The sequence below is a fragment of the Symphalangus syndactylus genome, chromosome 11 (assembly GCF_028878055.3).
Source record: "Symphalangus syndactylus isolate Jambi chromosome 11, NHGRI_mSymSyn1-v2.1_pri, whole genome shotgun sequence".
In the NCBI taxonomy this organism is placed as follows: domain Eukaryota; kingdom Metazoa; phylum Chordata; class Mammalia; order Primates; family Hylobatidae; genus Symphalangus; species Symphalangus syndactylus.
Genome location: NC_072433.2, coordinates 126,778,224 through 126,796,307, shown reverse-complemented (window position 1 = coordinate 126,796,307; position 18,084 = coordinate 126,778,224). Strand labels below are relative to the sequence as shown.

Genomic DNA, 18,084 nt, shown 5'->3' with positions numbered 1-18,084 from the left:
GTACAAAGCATGTATTTCCTATACACTGACTAGGGAATCCCCCCAACTCATAAATTATAAAAATGACACTTCCAAACCATCAATGAAGAAAGTGTCATCATTAAAGTGGTAGTGCAATACAACAAAGTGTTTACAAACAAAACACCATCCAACATACCCCCAAATGCTCTTTTTTGGTTGTTATACAGTTTGAAAAAAGCCTACAGTTAGCTATCAATTCCTTACAGCAATGAAGTACTAAGCTAAACAATGAATTTAGAAATTTCTTAGGCCAAATCTTGACAGTATACCAACTACAAGTTGGTAAACACTGTTTTTAATCCTGCTAAAGAAGAGAAATGCGAACACCAAGTAAAACTTATTATAAACTACAAATATTTCAATATTTACACTCAATATGAGTTTGACACAGTAGTATAAACTGAAGGTCAACAGGCTCAAGAATTTATCTGAAGCACCAGGAGACAGTAATATATGTAGTTTAGAACTACAATTCAAAAAGTAAACACATACAAATACATTTATCAGGTCAAATAGCATCACACACACACATGTACGCTCATTCACTCACTCACCTCTCACACTTTTTCTTCTCACAGCATATAAGCACTATCAAAAACAAAACAAAAAACACTTTAAATAAACACTTAAATCTTTGAAAAATCTAAATTTGGATATGCTAAACAAAGAAACAAACTACCTAATTTAGACTGCAGCCTAGGAGAGATTCTTTAAATATTTACTTATTCTAACCTGAGACAACTTTCCTTCTGAAAATAAATTGCACTTCCCCCAAAGATATTTGTATTTAAAATTTAAGACCTATCCTGAGCCACCAATTCCAACACACACCTGGTAAAACTGCCTTATCAAGAAAGAAGTATCAAAAAGTTATCAAGAAATGATGTTTCAAGGCATAAGTGGAATGTTAAAACACAAACCTGCATGAAATGAGTCAAAATTTATTTTACAATACTGAAATAACTATAATTTACAAAAGAGTCATGATTAATTTTGGAGCATAGTAAAATTAAATACATCCCTATACTTCAACACAATATTTTAATATTTATATATAGTAAAATAACAGTTTGGCACTTAGCAGCTTTGTTGGTTATTGCATCCCATATTATGTGGCGAATTTATTTTATAAAACATTATCTAATTTCTGCAGTTATAGTGTCAATGAACTGAAATTAAAAAAAAATAACAACACTATTTTTATAAAATGAATTTACCAAGTCATGCAGGTACTGATAATATTGCAAGAGGAACACATTCACTCCTAAATAATGAACTGTCTCCTTGGAGAGGCCTGGTGTAGACTGGAAAAAAAACTTTTAAATGTCAGAAATTAAAAAAGGAGAATTGCTGACGATCGTGGCTTTAACTGGATGTCAGTTACTGTTTTAATGTTCCCCAGTTGCAGCTGCTGAATGCCAAGGTACTGTTCTGTACAGGATATTTCACCAAAGCAAATTTAGTTTTTCAGCTATTTGCTTCCTCTAAAACTAATATCTAGTTGTAAAAAGAAAAATCTTCCTTTCTTTGCAGAGGCCACATAGTTTGCTTTCATTAAAAGATCTCCACACTGTCACTACGAAAATGTGCAGGCAACAGCTGACTGGTACACAAAACAATTCTGAACTTGGTTTTGACTGACATATTAAACATGATTGAATTACATGACTGTGTGGCACATCTGGCCTGGTGCCTCTGGTATGTAAGATAAAAACCTTACACTTTCTCTTATCAGGTATCTTCTGGCTAAAATGGAGAGTTAATGTACCACACTCAACACTCTCTAGAACCCCATAGGCATAGCATCTTTCAGCAACTTTTGTAGCATTGTACTGACTTCCAGCAGGTATAAGAAAAAAAATCACAGTTAGGTCACCCTTTTTTAAATCTATGGGTGGGAGAATGTAAGTGATGTTTTTCATATGCATGTTAATTGCATACAAACGTTCCATACAGGAAGTTTCTAGAAGAAATTCCTGTTCTTGACTTAAAACCAAAGGATACCTTTATACATGTGTTAATAAGACAAAATGCTGCTTATTACAGCCATATTCCAAAAGGAAAAAAAGCTATTTTTTTTAGAAAACAATTAAAAATGAAGTACTGTATATTAAATTGATTAGAAATTTGACATTGCATAAAATTCAATTTAGGAAGTAATCAAGCACTTTGATGTCCCCGATTTCACACTAGGGTGGTGTAATTCAAGTGGAAAACAAAATATCTTACAAGATATGTTCCACGAACGAAAGACATTTTTCCCCCAATGAAAAGTGGGGTAAAGTGAGTTGAGGTGGGAATGAGAGATAGGAAAGGAGGGAAGGAGGAAAAGATTAATTTGCTCTACTATGAACAGAATGAAATTAAGTTGAGGTAGTTTATTCTACCAGCCAAACTTTACTCGTAACATAATTTGTCTAAAACTCTCACTAGTGAATGCCACTGGGAAACTTCTATTACAAAGACTAGATTCTTAACACAGATTCGCATTCTAAGACGAGCTTCCAAACCCTAAACAGTAGTAAACAGACTTTGTGTGCTTTCAGACAGGTTATATGAAAAAGTTTTTGATCCCTATATATTTTGTCTGGATAGCTTTTTCGTTTTTGTTTTTTTAGCCATAGCAGACCTTTATTATTTGTCTGACTCAGGTCTTTCTTTTATAAAATCTCCTACTCACTAATATCCTCATACTTAGAAAATGGTTTTGCTCATTGAGAAGGCAGAATGGCACTGCAGGAGACCCTTCCCAGCTCCACAGGTACTATCCCAGAAAGGATGCGTGACGTGTCTTGATCTAAGTCAACACAGAAGCGAGCAACTTCTTTCAGTTCACATGAGGGCTGCAACCTGACTCATCAATTTACTGAATCTTTACATTATTAAGATAAAGTTATAAAAGAGCAATTTTATCTTCATTTCAATTCATCATGATATAGTTTTAAAAAGATTCTTAGGATAGAGTACTAGGAATAAATGGAGACTAACTGGCATCTAGTCCAATCTAACATTTTAGGCACAAACCTTAATTTGTTGGGCAGGGTTAGGCATAATATAGCCTTCCAAGTGCAGTGGAAAAGCAGTCTTGGCATGTTTGGATATGTTGATTTGCATATACGGATTTTGTTTGTTACCAAAGCTACGTATTTGAACACAGCAGTCGGACATGAGTTCCCTTCAGGGAAAATGCACCTTAGTATTTTAACTTTGATATTTTACATGATACCAATTCCCACTCCCTTTTCCTTTTGATATTTACTAGCCTCCATCGTCTACAGCCACAGCTAACTGAAGGAACTCACTCCTCCCGGGTAGTTTTTCAACAGTTACGTGTTCTCCCAAACAAGAGCTGAAGCTCAAGTTTGTAAGCATCATAAAACCACCAAAGAGTTACCATACTAAAGCCCAGCACAGAGTGAGTTTCAGCTGCCATCTCTGCTCTCCCTTTCGTAGCTATGTTATGGTGCTCCTGGGTCAGGATCTCGCACTCTGCTCTGCTTCCTCCTCAAGGGGAATGAACACGAATACGGAATAAGCCTTGCTGAAGCTGCAGGCGGAAAAGCTTGCAATTCGCAATGCGTAAGGCTGCACACCCTGTGCGGCGAAGGTCGGATGGAAGGAGTGGTTTAGTGTGATGCCAGGTTCCTGTGCTTCTTTTAAACTCACGCACGTAGTCGTAATTGGTACCTAAGCCACAGAAATAAGCAAGGGTGAGAAAATGTACCCAGAATCACCAGGAAACAGTTTCAAGAAAATCATTGTAACACTCTTACCTGTATCAAGATCTCCAATAACATAAATACTAGCTCCTATAGGTACAGCTCCATAAACAAAAGAGGAACTGGCGGGGATGCATAAATTCTGGTCGTTAAGATAGATCCACCTGAAAACAAAGCCCGTGCACAAAATTAAGCAAATCAAAAGGATGACAACAACATCTAGGAAGACTGACACAGCAAGCTTGGTGAGTCATCAGCAGCATCAGGCACTGTGCCAATCTCGACCCCACGTTCCACTGCCAGGTAACCACCGACATGCTGCCAGTCGCTACAGACGAGTTTTGTCTGTGCTAGAATGAAACATGTATTGAGTCATAAACAGCATGTGCTTTCCAACCTGCTTCTGCTCAGCACAAGGTTTCTGAGATTCATCCACACTGTTTGCATCTGTCATTCATTTCTGTTTATTTCTAAGCAGTATTCCATCATACGAATATATCAGAATTTGTTGGTTTTTCAGACAGGGCCTCCCAAGTGCAATGGCGCAATTACGGTTCACTGCAGCCTCAACCTTCCAGTTCAGGTGATCCTCCTACCCCAACCTTCCAAGTAGCTGAGATTACAGGTGTGCACCACCACATTCAGCTAATTCCTGTGTGTGTGTGTGTGTGTGTATATACACACACACACATGCCACAGAGCCCAGCCCCAGAATTTGTTATTCATTCACCTGTTGATGTTCCAGTTTTTGGCTATTATGAATAAGGCTGTCAGGAACATTAGAGAGCAAGTCTTTTTTGTGGACTTATGAAATTGAAATTGCTGGGCTATATGGTAAGGGTATTGTCTACTGGAAAAAAAAGAAGTGCCCCACTGCTTTCCAAAATGTTGTGCCATAATTTTGCATTCCAATTAGCAATGTGTGAGAATTCCAACTGCTCAGTATTACTGTGAGATCTGAGTATTATATTTTTAATTTTAGCTATTTTAATGGTGTGTACTTCCCTGAAGACTGAGATGTTGAGCACCTTTGCATGTGCTTATTGGTCATTTTATGGAATTTTTTTTTTTTTTTTTGGGGGGGACAGGGTCTCACTCTGTCACTCATCCAGGCTGGAGTGCAGTGGTGCAATCACAGCTCACTGCAGTCTCAACCTCTTGGGCTCTAGTGATCCTCTCACCCCACCCTCCCAAGTAGTTGGGACCACAGGTGCCCACCACCACACCTAGCTAATGACATTTTTTTTTTTTTTCCATAGAGATGAGGACTCACCACACTACCCAGGCTGATCTCAGGTTCCAGGGCTCAAGTGATCCTTCTGCCTTGGCCTCCTAAAGTACTGGGATTACAGGTGTGAGCCACCATACCCAGCCCCATTTTATGTTCTTTTATAAAATGTCTGTTTAAAGGTTTGCTCATTTTAAAACTGGGGGCCGGATGTGGTGGCTCAAGCCTGCAATCCCAGTACTTTGGGAGGTTGAGGCAGGTGGATCACTTGAGCCCAGGAGTTGAAGACCAGTCGGGCAACATGGAGAAACCTTGTCTTTACAAAAAATACAAAAATTAGCCAAGTGTGGTGGCATCTGTCCCAGATACTCAGGCTGAGGTGGGAGGATTGCTTGAGTCAAGGAGGTCAAGGCTGCAATGAGTTGAGATCATTCCACTGCAGTCCAGCCTGGGCAAAAGTGAGACCCTGTCTCAAAAAAAAAAAAGGACGTAGCAAAACTGTCTCCAAATTTTTTTTTTAATTGGGTTTACTGTCTTCTTCTTATAGAATTGTCAGATTCTTTATATCCTGTGGATACAGATACTTTGTTAGATACATGTATTATGAATATTTTTTCCCAGCACGTAGGTTGCCTTTTCATTTTCCTAATGGAATCTTTTGAAGAACAGAAGTTTTTAATTTTGATGAATTCCAATATATCCTTTTCTTCTTTTACAGTCACAGTTTCTGTGTCATTCTAAAAAATCTTTGCCTACCCCAATACGAAGATTTTTCTCCTATGCTCTCTCCTGGAAATTTTACAGTTTTATCTTTTACATTTAGGTCTATGATACATTTCAAGTTAATTTTTTAGGTCTGACATGAATCACAGTTCACTTTCTTCCATACAGATAGCTAGCTGTTCCAGCACCATTTGCTAAAGGCTTTTCTTTCCCCCACTAAATTGCCTTGGCACCTCTGTTGAAAATCAATTTAATAACCACTAAAAGGATTTGAGGCTCTATGAAGAAGTGGTTGATCCCAGAGCTGAGGCAGAGAAAACACAAGAGGGGCCTGGGGCATCCTGTCGTGCCAGATAGGAAGTGCTTAAAAAAGGATGGGGGTGTGTCAAAGGACACGGAAGCCACGGTGAAGCAGCTACTGACAGCCGAGGCTGGAACTATGTGAGGAAGAAAATCAATAATGATGGTGCTGGATTTATAACTCAGGAAATAAAATAAATATCCATGAATCCATATACTATAAATAATTGGAAAACATTAACAGGAAAAAGGGACAGGTTTCCTTTACCGAAAAATGTCAATTAATAAATGCAGAAGGAATGACGGAAACAAAATCATCATCAGGCAAACACCACAGTAATGACTTCTGCAGGCTAGGTCTACCAGTGGATGCTCAAATGAGTGCTTGAGAGTTTCAGGAGAAAATCGTTTTGCAAATTCTCAAATTATCTCTACCAAGGTATTTATTAAGTACAACATGAAAATCAGTTAACTTTCCAGTGGAGAAATCTAACAGATACCACCTTAACCAAGTCACCAAGGTTAATGTCACCAGCAATAAGGCACATCAACGTGTTCTCCCTGATATGATGCAGAGAAGTGCGTAATATGACTTCTGTGGTATTGCCAAACTGCATAACCTCAGTCTAATTGCAAGAAATCATTAGATCAATCCAAATTAAGAGATTCTACAAAAAAAAAAAACAAACCAATAACCTTCAAGAGGATGAAGGTCATGAGAGTCAAGCAAAGAATGAACCACCTGCTGGGTGCGGTGGCTCACGCCTGTAATCCTGCACTTTAGGAGGCCCAGGCGGGTGGATCACGAGGTCAAGAGATCAAGACCATCCTGGCCAACATGGTGAAATCTCGTCTCTACTAAAGATACAAAAATTAGCTGGGCATGGTGGCATGCGCCTGTACTCCCAGCTACTTGGGAGGCTGCGGCAGCAGAATCACTTGAACCCAGAAGGTGGAGGTTGCAGTGGGCTGAGATCACACCATTGCACTCCAGCCTGGTGACAGAGCAAAACTCTGCCTCAAAAAGAAAGAATGAAGAACTATCACAGATTAAAGGAGTGTAAGCAAACACAGTATCTGAATGCAATGTAGAATCCTGGATTGGATCTGGAAACCGAGAAAAAAGACATTAGAGGAAAAGCTGGTGAAACTCCAGTAAGTCTGTAGTTTACTTAATAATTTTGGACAACATAAATATCCTGGTTTTGATGCTTGTACTCCAGTCATGTAAGATGTTAACACTAGGAGAAGCTGATTGAATGGCTTATGGAAATGGGAACTCTTTATTTCTGCAACTTTTCTACAAGTCTACAATATTATTCCAAAATAAAAGTTTTTTATTGTTTTTTCTTAAAGAGTAAATCTAGACCCTGCTATGTAATAATAATGCTCCCTCAGGGTAATGTAAATGAACAATTGTCTGTTAATAGCTAACAGGCAGAGCCAGGTCACAGTGGACTTCAGGAGGACCTTGGGAACGCATCTAAATGGTCTTAAGAGTTACCAAGGTCCAGGCCTACCCTCACTGGAGCACACAGTCATATGGTCATCACTCCATCATCTCTACTCTATGCTGTGAAGCAGCCAGGGCATCTCAATGTCAAATAGAAATGTACAATTATTTCCTGAAGAACACCACTTTTATTTCAATGAATACTCTTTCTAGACTCTTCTAAAGCAGGTAGCTTCCACGTTTAGAATTCCAATAAACACAAAAGCCTAATGATCACAGAACAACTCAGAAACAAAGCTAAGCATCATGTTTCTAAAGCTGTTCATCTAACATTTGATTCAACTAACATCTGAAAGTTGATGGGTGTCAGCTAGTCTGCTGGGTCTGGGATACAGATTTTGGCCCCTCCCTCCCAAATGCCTCCAAACAAATGGAAAAGGGAAAAATCTAAAACCTTGCGCTGAAAGTGAAAATGGAGGTCCTGAACACACCTTTAAAAGAAAATGTTTGAAATACATCAAACTACAATACTGGTTTATTCACATTTCACATCTTTAGGCCTAAACATCAATAACTACACCTCAGCATTTAAGTTCTTCCCAGATTCTGAATGCAACCAACATAATTCATCCCTGGAATGACTGTATTAACCTAAGAAACTGGACTACATAGATGATCTACCAGGTTTTGTCCCAAGCACATCAATGATTCAGTTCCTGGGTTTCAGAAAAATAAGTGTAGGTGATCTATTTTAGGTAAAGACAAGGCTTCAAATTAAACAGAACTAATTCGAGAATTTAATTGAATCACGTCTTCAGGTGTTGCTGCTTATAAAAAAGGCCATGAGGTTTTACATGTCATTTATCATCTCACTGACCCTGAACAATTTAGCTATCCTAGCCTGCTTCCTCATCTGTCAAGTGAGACACCAGATACCGTCACAAACCTCATGATTGTGAGGATGAAATGAAATACCAATGTAAAATATTTTGCACAGTTCCTAGTACTTAGAAGGTATCATTAACTGATAGCAATTTTTGCAATGAACAAGGCAATATCATGTCTTCATTTATAATGTTTTCAAACATGGGCTTGTCAGTACTTGCGGGCTATAATGATGTACCCTCTGGTAATTCAGAATTAAGACTGCCCTGAGACTGAAGCTTTAAAATACAGCATGGATTACAACAGTGAACTTCAGAGACAGGGAAGTAGAAGGGGAATGACAGGAAAGGGGAGAGGAAGAGAACCATAGAAGAAAAGAGGGCAATCAGTTGAGGAGAAAGGAGAGGAGGAAAGAAAAAGAGAGCTATGGTGAGGCGTCTGCTTCCAGTATGGCAGAAGAAACTCTTAACGAATGGCTCCTCAGTTGCTGCAAGTGTCAGCTGTAAACTCTGGACAAAATACAACTACCTGAGCGCTCTGGAAACTGAAGAAAGGCAGGTAGATTCTGGAAAGAAATGGAAAGTTAATTGAGCAAGCAACCCATATGGACTAAGTTTCCTGTTTCTTGGTCACTTTCTCTGAAGGCAGCCTCACGGGGGCAGCTCTGGGTAGCTAAACCCGTAGAGAAAAGACGGCCATCTTTCTGGCTACAGGACTCAGCAATCAGGAAAAGGGGTCTTGGGGCAATCAGGATCTCTAAAGTGTGAGTGGAGAACCTGAGAAAGAAGAGAGGTAGAGAAGCACCCCTCAGTTTGTGCGCATCCACTCATCTCAAGTCTTCAACTAACCTTGGAACCATGTATGCTTATGACCGAGGCTTCGAGAACTGGACTGAGATTTCAGCTGCCACCCATGGCAGGTGTCACGGCTTGCAATTTAAGTCTAACCAAGTCAACTGCTGACTAAAACTCAGAGCAACACTCTAAAGCAATATAAGAAAATGCAAAGCTTCAACAACATAACAGTAACCACATCCAGGATTCAATCCAGAATGCCTCAACAAAAGAAGAGCCAGAATGAGAACCCATTTCTCAAGGGAGCGAACAATCAATAGATGCCAACTCTTGAGATGACCCAGATACTGGAATTAACAGTAAGGGAAAGGAAAATATGCTTGTGATGGAAAGATAGGAAATTTCAGCATAGAAAATTAAAAAACCATAAAACTAAGTACACAACCATTTTAGAATTACTAACATAAAAAAAAACTAACATAAATTTGAAATAAAAAAATTCACTGGATGGAGGTAACAAAAGAAAGCAGCAGCAAACAAGACAGAGCAACAGAAACCATCCAATCTGAAGAAGGAAAAATGATACATGATACTGCAGACTGAATGGTCATGAAAAGAAAACATGTCAGCATGTCCAGCTAGAGTGTTGCTCTGTGGAAAGTTGAAGGCTTTCACTGTGTGCCTTAGAAAAGCAAAAGATCTACCGTAAGTAATCTAGAATTCTACCCGAAGAAGCTAGAAAAGAGTAAAAGAAACCCAAAGTAAGTTCAAGGATGAAGTAATAGAGATGACTGTAATCAATGAAACAGAAAACACTATGGAGAAATGAACCCAGTGTAGAAGCTGGTCTTTTGTCCACAGAGGGTGCAGACTGTGGCAAGGCCGGGGGCGAAAGGGCCGCTCTGCCACTGTCGGCTGCCTTCCTCTCACTCCTCCTGTGCTTGCTCCTACCAGCATGCAGGAGACCGGGGTGCACACTCTCCAGCTTGTTTCTCTGGCCCCTGGCACCCTGGTGCTCTGCTCTCCAGTGGCCTCAGCACACACACATCCAATGGGAGGAATCTCAGCCCTGTGGGGTGGGGAAAATACTTCCTAATTTGTTCCTTCCTTGGGTATTTTCCCTCTGTCCTAAAGCAGCTGTGCTTCCAACATTAGCTATTTCTACAGTTTTCAGAGCCCTCCTTCCCCACTTTTCGTAGCTGTCTCTTACTAGTGGTAATTACATACATTACATTTTCCCTGTTCAAATGACTGGTGTGGTTTTTGCCTCTTGACTGGAACATGACTGAAATAGATGTGGTTGGGGGTGGAATTCATCTCTTATCCTCTAGTTCACACGTCTTACTCAGGCATCTGAAAGTACCTGTTTCTTCCTAACCATAAGATACAAACAGCACAATGTGGTCAGAGGGGCAGACCAATGAGATGTTTTGTGGAACATCATGATGATTAAAATCTCTGTGGACTAATATACAGCAGACATTAGCCCATTATATATTAGTTGACACAGCCCTGAGGCAAGGCTGTGCAGGTGTACCGTTGCCCCTGACAAGTAAAAGCAAACTGCTTCTGGTGACCCTTGCAAATTGGTACGAAGAAAATACATTGGCTATGGCAACGGCTGCCATACTAACGCTGAGAACTGTGCCTCATAAAGATACAACATTTGTGTGAGGATATTACGTCTGGGAAAGAATCTGGGATCAGTATGATCACCTCATTAAGTTAATGAAAACTTTTGCTGTGTGCATTAAAAAAGCAAAAGATCGGCCGGGTGCAGTGGCTCATGCCTGTAATCCCAGCAGTTCGAGAGGCCAAGGCGTCCAGATCATCAGGTCAGGAGATCGACACCATGGTGAAACCCTGTCTCTACTAAAAATACAAAAAATTAGCTGGATGCGGTGGTGGGCACCTGTGGTCCCAGCTACTCAGGAGGCTGAGGCAGGAGAATGGTGTGAACCCAGAGGGTGGAGCTTGCAGTGAGCCGAGATCACGCCACTGCACTCCAGCCTGGGCGACAGAGCGAGACTCCATCTCAAAAAAAAGCAAAAGATCTACCATGCGTAACCTAGAATCCTACCTAAAGAAGCTGGAAAACAGTAAAAGAAACCCCAAGTAAAAGGAAAACCTAAAAATAAGCTACATAAACATTTAAAAATTGATAACATAATGTTTGAAATAAAAATTTTTCAAGATTTTCCGAGATCCATTGTACTTTTCTACTTTTTCTAGGTGAATTTAATGGGGATGTGAGAGGCAACGTCGCTCCTGCATTTTCTAGTCTTTGATGGTGGCATAATTTTTGAGATTCACCCAGGATGCAGTATTGCTTCTGGTTTTCCATTTTGGTAGGGAAGCAAAGTTCCAGGGACTTCCACTTAGCCCTTGTTGTCATAGTGGCTCCCAATCCATGTGTCACAGAACCAGTATGGTGATTTTGCCAGCTGTCAAACATGTCTATTCTAGTTATATATTCAGGACTCAAAAGAGGAAACTGACAGATCTCAAATTCAAAGAATAGTTAATATAACTTATATACTGTAAAAAATGAAAGTAGAGGGGCATCTAGGCTAAGCGAATGCAGGGAGGCAGTAAAACACAGGAGGGTTTAAAAAGTGAGCTGGAGTATAGGACATGTGAAAGAAAGATACTAAAAATGGGTGAAACTTTTTTTTAACCTCAAATCATGGACAACCCTGAGTAGCTGGCTAAGTACTATTATCTTTATTTAGTAAGCAATGGGAAACAGTCAAGAATTTTGAGAAGGGCAACCAAAAACTGAGCAGAAAGGCACGTGCCACTATGCCTGGCTAATTTTTGTCAGGTTCGTCTTTCAAAACCACAAATAAATAACTGCACTGGTAAGGCTGGCCAGAGGCTAATGACACTACACAGATGCAGGAGTAACTGTGAGGGTAGCAGCGGGGCACAGAAGGTGGGAAACGTGAAAAATGCTATCAAGATTTAAAAAAAGACCAGACCTGGCAACTGATGAGTTGCACAGTACAAGACAGAATTCAAGATGACTCCATTTTTTGAGACAGGGTCTTGCTGTGGCACTCAGGTTGGAGTGTAGTGGCATGATCATGGTCCACTGCAGCTTCCACCACTTCCCAGGCTCAAGTGATCCTTCTGCCTCAGCCTTCCGAGTAGCTGGGACCACAGGCGTGGACCACCATGTCCAGCTCATTTTTGAATTTTTTGTAGAGACAAGGTCTCACTATGTTACTCAGGGTTGTCTTGAACTCCTGGGCTCAAGGGATCCTACCACCTGGGTCTCCCAGAGTTCTGGGATTATAGGTGTCAGCCACTGTGCCCAGCCAAGATGACCCATTTTTGAACATGGATGACTGGGAGGACAGCAGTGTTACTAACAGAATAGGGACACAAAGAACAGAAATAGAGAAACAGTCATTCTGGATATATGAAGCTGTTGCTCTGGCTTGGTAATACTTTATGGCAATTTGTTTGCTTTCCTTTCAAGCAGTTTTGCTTTTATTCAGAAAAACAGAAAAGAATAAGATATGCTTTTTTCCCAGAAAGTTTTAACCTAAAAATAGGGAACAAAGACAGGAAAGACAAGAGATTACTTAAAAACAATCGACATGGTCTTCAATCGAATACAGACTGCTCATCCGGCAACTACAGTTTCCACACTATGCCAATATAACACAACTGCATCTGATCTTTTCAGAAATAAACTACTCCTACAAGTTATTTTATTCTATCGATAGTTATAGGAAAGCCTACATTTTTAAGTGAATCTAGTGTGGTGGTTGAAAAGGTGCACTCTGGGGCCAGAACGCCTGATTTCAGATCCCACCTCTGCTCCTTGCTCCTTGTGTGTCTGGGGGCACACCGCTCACCCTTTCCTCATATGGAAAATAGGAATAGTAACAGTACCTACATGCACTTCAGAGTCGTGTTCTGAAGATTAAACAAATACATGGCATTTGGTATTATATGTGCGTTTACTGTTATCTAAACATGTTAGAATCTTATATTGATAAGATACATTAACAGCTTTCTTCATTCTATTTACAAACATCAGAGAGCTGAGAAATAAGGAACCGAATATACGTGAATTTTATTTGGAAGTGCTTTTATTTATTTAGAGACAGGGTCTCACTTTGTTGCCCCGGCTGGAGTGCAGTGGCACAATCTCGGCTCACTGCACCCTCCGCCTCCTGGGTTCAACCAATTCTCATGCCTCAGCCTTCTGAGCAGCCAGGACTACAGACGTGTGCCACTATGCCTGGCTAATTTTTTTTTTTTTTTGTACTTTTAGTAGAGACAGGGTTTCACCATGTTGGCCAGGCTGGTTTTGAACTCCTGGCCTCAAGTGATCCGCCCACGGTGGTCTCCCAAAGTGTTGGGATTATAGGCTGGAGCCACTGCACCTGTCCGGGAAGTGCTTTTAAATAGCAAAGAAGAAACAACAGTCTTATGCTTAATTATTATGAACTTAAAGCAAGTGATAGTTATATTAAAAGCTTATCCACTACAAATATGTAACAACCTGATAGGCCAGGTGCGGTGGCTCATGCCTGTAATCCCAGCACTTTGAGAGGCTGAGGCGGGTGGATCATGAGGTTAGGAGTTCGAGACCAACCTGGCCAACACAGTGAAACCCTGTCTCTACTAAAAATATAAAAATTAGCCGGGCATGGTGGCGTGTGCCTGTAGTCCCAGCTACTTGGGAGGCCGAGGTGGGAGAATCGCTTGAACCCGGGAAGCAGATGGTGCAGTAAGCCAAGATCACGCCACTGCACTTTAGCCCAGGCGACAGAGCGAGACTCTGTCTCAAAACAATAAATAAATAAATAAATAAAATAAAAAAAAAGACTTCATCCCTTGGGCAATCAGCCCTCCCAGTCATGTATCAAGGAAGGAAAAATGTAGAGAAGTCTGGAAATCTGCCCCTACCACAGCAAGTATCCTCTAAACTGCTCTCTAATACATTTTCCTAAGATAGTCTATTCCTGCATTAGAAAAAAAGGCTATGCAAATATCCTAAATTTAAAATACAAGTTAGGTAGCATTTACATGCATTTGCAGCATCTTTGTAACTGCTCACTGTCTGCCCTAATCTAAAACAGCATGAAATTAAACATTATGTTATGGCACCCTCTTCTGGTAACACGACTGAACTACTCTAATAAAATTATGTTTAGCACAGCAATTTCCCCTTACGATTTAAACATATTACTGCAATAAAAATACTGTTCAGCGGTTACAACAATAAAATGTGTGAGGAAAAAGAGAACACATTGAGAAGGATGTTATCTACTCTACAAGACATACGTGGCACTTGTCAGAGGTTTTAAGAATCTCGGACATCACGCCTCAGCCACTTAATCAACATTTTACTAAGCATCTGATACAGACAGGTAGGATGTTGGAAGCCAGGATACCGAGCTGACGAAGGTGGACCTTGCCCTGAAGTTGCTTGCAGTTAACAGTTACAACCCCAGAAAGACTTGTCTGGAGTGCATGGGATCACAGATGAAGGGATTAAAAATCAGACTAGGAGGCATGAGAAGGCTTTCTCTAGGTTTTGATAACTAAGCAGTTTTGAAAAAGGCCAAGCTAACTGGATGGACAGCGGGAAGGGAGCTTTCAGGCAAGAAGTAGCATACGAACACAGAGCTGAGACAACCATACATGTTTGCAGGGGAAAGGGGCTCAGTATAAAGTACTTGGGTCAGTAGCAGAAAAAGCAAAGGCCATATCACAAAAGGCCATATATGCTAAGTGAAGAAGTTTATTTATTTTTCTTTGGAGAACAGAGTATTGTTATGTGGCCCAGGCAAATCTCTAACTCCTGGCTCAAGCAATCTTCAGTTTCTACCTCCCTAAATGTTGAGATTACAAGTGTGAGCCATCATGCCCAACAAGTTAAGGAGTTTTAAACTTTTTCCTGAAAGCTACAGGGAGCCAATAAATGATTTTAAGCAACTAAGTGTCAAGATCTCATCTACATATTAGAGATATTTTCTATTTAGAGACATTTTAAGTTATTGCACTTGTGAAGTCACTGAATAAATATCTAGTATGCATTAGACATATCTCCGAAACCCATAATTTAATAAAGTGACTGAAAACAAAACTAAACAAAGCTAAAATACGACTGAAAGCACAAAGAAAAAGTTGCACTAGCTACGTGAAACCATTCTTAGTTACCTTTTAAACTCATCATGGTAGAACTCGGACTTGCAAGTTACCATCTCGCTACCCTGGGCGTCCTCACGACTTCGGACTCCCCCAAACACATACAGCTCCATAGCAACTCCACAGGCCACCGCTCCAAACCTGAAAGGCCACACACAGCATTATCAGGGACAAGCTGTACAACGCGACATCTCACTCCCACTTTCCTCTTATGTTGGTTTAACTCTGCAGCATTACTACGTGGGCCTTCCTTTCTCAGGAAATGCCAAGTCAAAGTAAAGGTTACTCTGAAAGAAAAGAACAAAAGCCAGGCAGGGTAAGGGGCTACAGACCCAGTGAACAGAAAGGGAATCTACAAAGTCCACCCCACAGCCATGTACCTCCTCTCTTTTAGTGGACATATGGCAGTCCACTGCTGGGTCCTGGGATCATAACATTCCACAGACTCAAAAAGCTTTCCATAGGAGCCTCCACCCATGGCGTAGATTTTCTTTTTCATAGCTGCATAGCAGCCAATCTGAAAGCAGAAAACAATGGTGGGGGAGAGGCAGCATTTCTCATTCAGGTCAGGTGAATAGATAGTAACCTGTCCGTGGCATACTTAAAGAGATTTAGGAAGCGGTTTGATTTCTAACAGTAAAACGATGGTGCTTTTCAGTATTACAACACTGGACTTTAAAATGAGAATAGCAAAGTAAGACATATTATTAATCTTCAGAAAAGGAGCTCTTACTCTGTTACTATTTCACTAACTGAAAGAAGTTCAAAAGCCTCATTTTTATTTATTTATTAGAGACGGGGTCTCGTTCAGTTGCCTTGGCTGGAGTGCAGTGGTGCCATCATAGTTCACTGCAGCTTCAAACTCCTGGGCTCAACAGATCCTTCAGCCTCAGCCTCCTGGGTAGCTGGGACTACAGGTGCACACCACTGTGACTGGATAACTTTATTTAAAACTTTTTTGTAGAGATGGGGGATCGCTTCAGCCTAAGAGTTCAAGACCAACCGGGGCAACATGGTGAAACTCTATCTCTACTTAAAAAAACAAAAATTAGCTGGGTATGGTGGTGCACACCTGTAGTCCCAGCTATTCAGTAGGCTGAGGTGGGAGGATGGCTTGAGGCAGAAAGAGGTTGCAGTGAGCAAAGATGGCGCCACTGCACTCTAACCTGGGCAACAGAGTGAGATCCCTCTCAAGAAAAAAAGGAAAGAGAGAGAGAGAGAGAGTAAGAGAGAGTAAGAGAGGGAAAGACAGAAAGAAAATAGGTTGGGAAGATGTGGCTGCTGCACCATTTGTGCACTCAAATGTGGAGCTTGGCACACAGCGGTGCTGCACAAGGCCCACAACCAGGGTAAACTCTCACACATGCTCACTTTCCTATCCTGGTGTGTGGCTGATGACAGTGAAGGCAAACTACCAATAAAGACAGAATTCTATAAAGTTAATTCTTTTAACACCATCGGTTATATTAAAGGTTTATTCAGGATATGAAGACACATTAAGTTTAAAATCCAATGCGTACACAAACTAGTTACCATAAAATGCAGTCCTCACCTTTCTGACCATGGTCAAATCAGGTTGCTTTGTCCAGGTTTTAGAATAAATATCATAACACTCCATGGAAATCAGCTCCTTTTCACCATCCTCTCCTCCCAAAATGTACAGCATCCCATCTATCTCCACAATTCCGAAGTTATGTCTTGCCTGAAAGACATCAGCGATCTCTGAACACACAAGGCGAATGTCATATTGAAAGCTGATATTCAAATACTTAAAAAAATTAGGGACACATAAAGATGTCAACAATAGACACTGGGGACTCCTAGAGCAGGGAGACAGGGAGGGGAGCAAGGGCTGAAAAACTAACTATTGGGTATGATGCTGAGTACCTGAGAGACTGGATTAATCTTAATGCAAACCTCAGCATTGTGCAATATACACACGTAACAAACCTGCACATGTACCCTAGAGTCTAAAATAAAAATTGAAACTATTTTTAAAAATTAGAGAAATCTTTTTTCCCAGTGTTCCAGCACGGAAGTACCATGTTCAAAACCATTTCTCCGGTAATGCTTCTCAAAGATTTCTGGCTTCCCTAGCAGCCCACTCTTCCAGCACAACAGCTAGAGAGGCCAAAGGCATTTCTCAAAACAAGATTATGAAATACATGGTGAGTTCATCAAAAAATCCTCACTTTTTAACCCATAATAGCTCACAACAAGAAAATGAACTGTTACCTCTGGTTCAATACAATTATTTTTGCATAGCAATGGGCAGTGTTTTCAAGTTGACGTGGGAAAGGCTAGCAAAAACCACGGGAGAAAGGGCTGTGGAGGACAGGGTCAGGCCAAGGCTATTTGGGATCACAGAAGCCCTACGTGTTTCATGTCCATTGGCAACGAATATTTACGTAGTGAACGCTATGTGCCAAGCACGATTCTAGTGCTGAAAATGAAATACTGAGCAGAACACACATAATTCTCTGCCATCAAAGAGTTTATGTGAAAAACTTTAAATGCCTGGTCCATGAGATGGTGAGACGTTGTACGAAGACGGGGACAAGAAAGCTAAGAGGCAGGAGGGAGGCCTGCTGAGAAGGTGCTGCGAGGAGGGGGCAGGCCACACTGGCATCTGCACAGGGCAGGACAAATGTGAAGGCTGGAGTGAGGGCATTCCTAGAAGATTTCAGACACTCAAGGAGGCCAGAATGAGTGAGGGCCAGGAAGGGGAGGAGAGCCAGGCACTAGAAGGAGAGGTTGGAGCGAATGAGGCGGCGGGCTTGACAGGGCTGC

General features: G+C 40.9%; 1 protein-coding gene across 2 annotated transcripts in view; it reads right to left on the bottom strand.

Annotated features, from left to right (window-relative positions):
- Positions 1-366: 366 nt before the first annotated feature.
- GAN (gigaxonin) overlaps positions 367-18,084 on the bottom strand; it is a 64,756-nt gene continuing 47,038 nt past the window's right edge. For both annotated transcript variants that reach the window (XM_055299684.2, XM_055299685.2), the window contains exons 7-11: positions 16,847-16,996; positions 15,675-15,811; positions 15,307-15,435; positions 3,795-3,904; positions 367-3,708 (exon numbers count right to left, since the gene is read on the bottom strand). In XM_055299684.2, the coding sequence (XP_055155659.1) occupies positions 3,527-3,708; positions 3,795-3,904; positions 15,307-15,435; positions 15,675-15,811; positions 16,847-16,996 (708 nt within the window). In that variant the 3' untranslated portion in view covers positions 367-3,526. The remainder of the gene's footprint in view (positions 3,709-3,794; positions 3,905-15,306; positions 15,436-15,674; positions 15,812-16,846; positions 16,997-18,084) is intronic.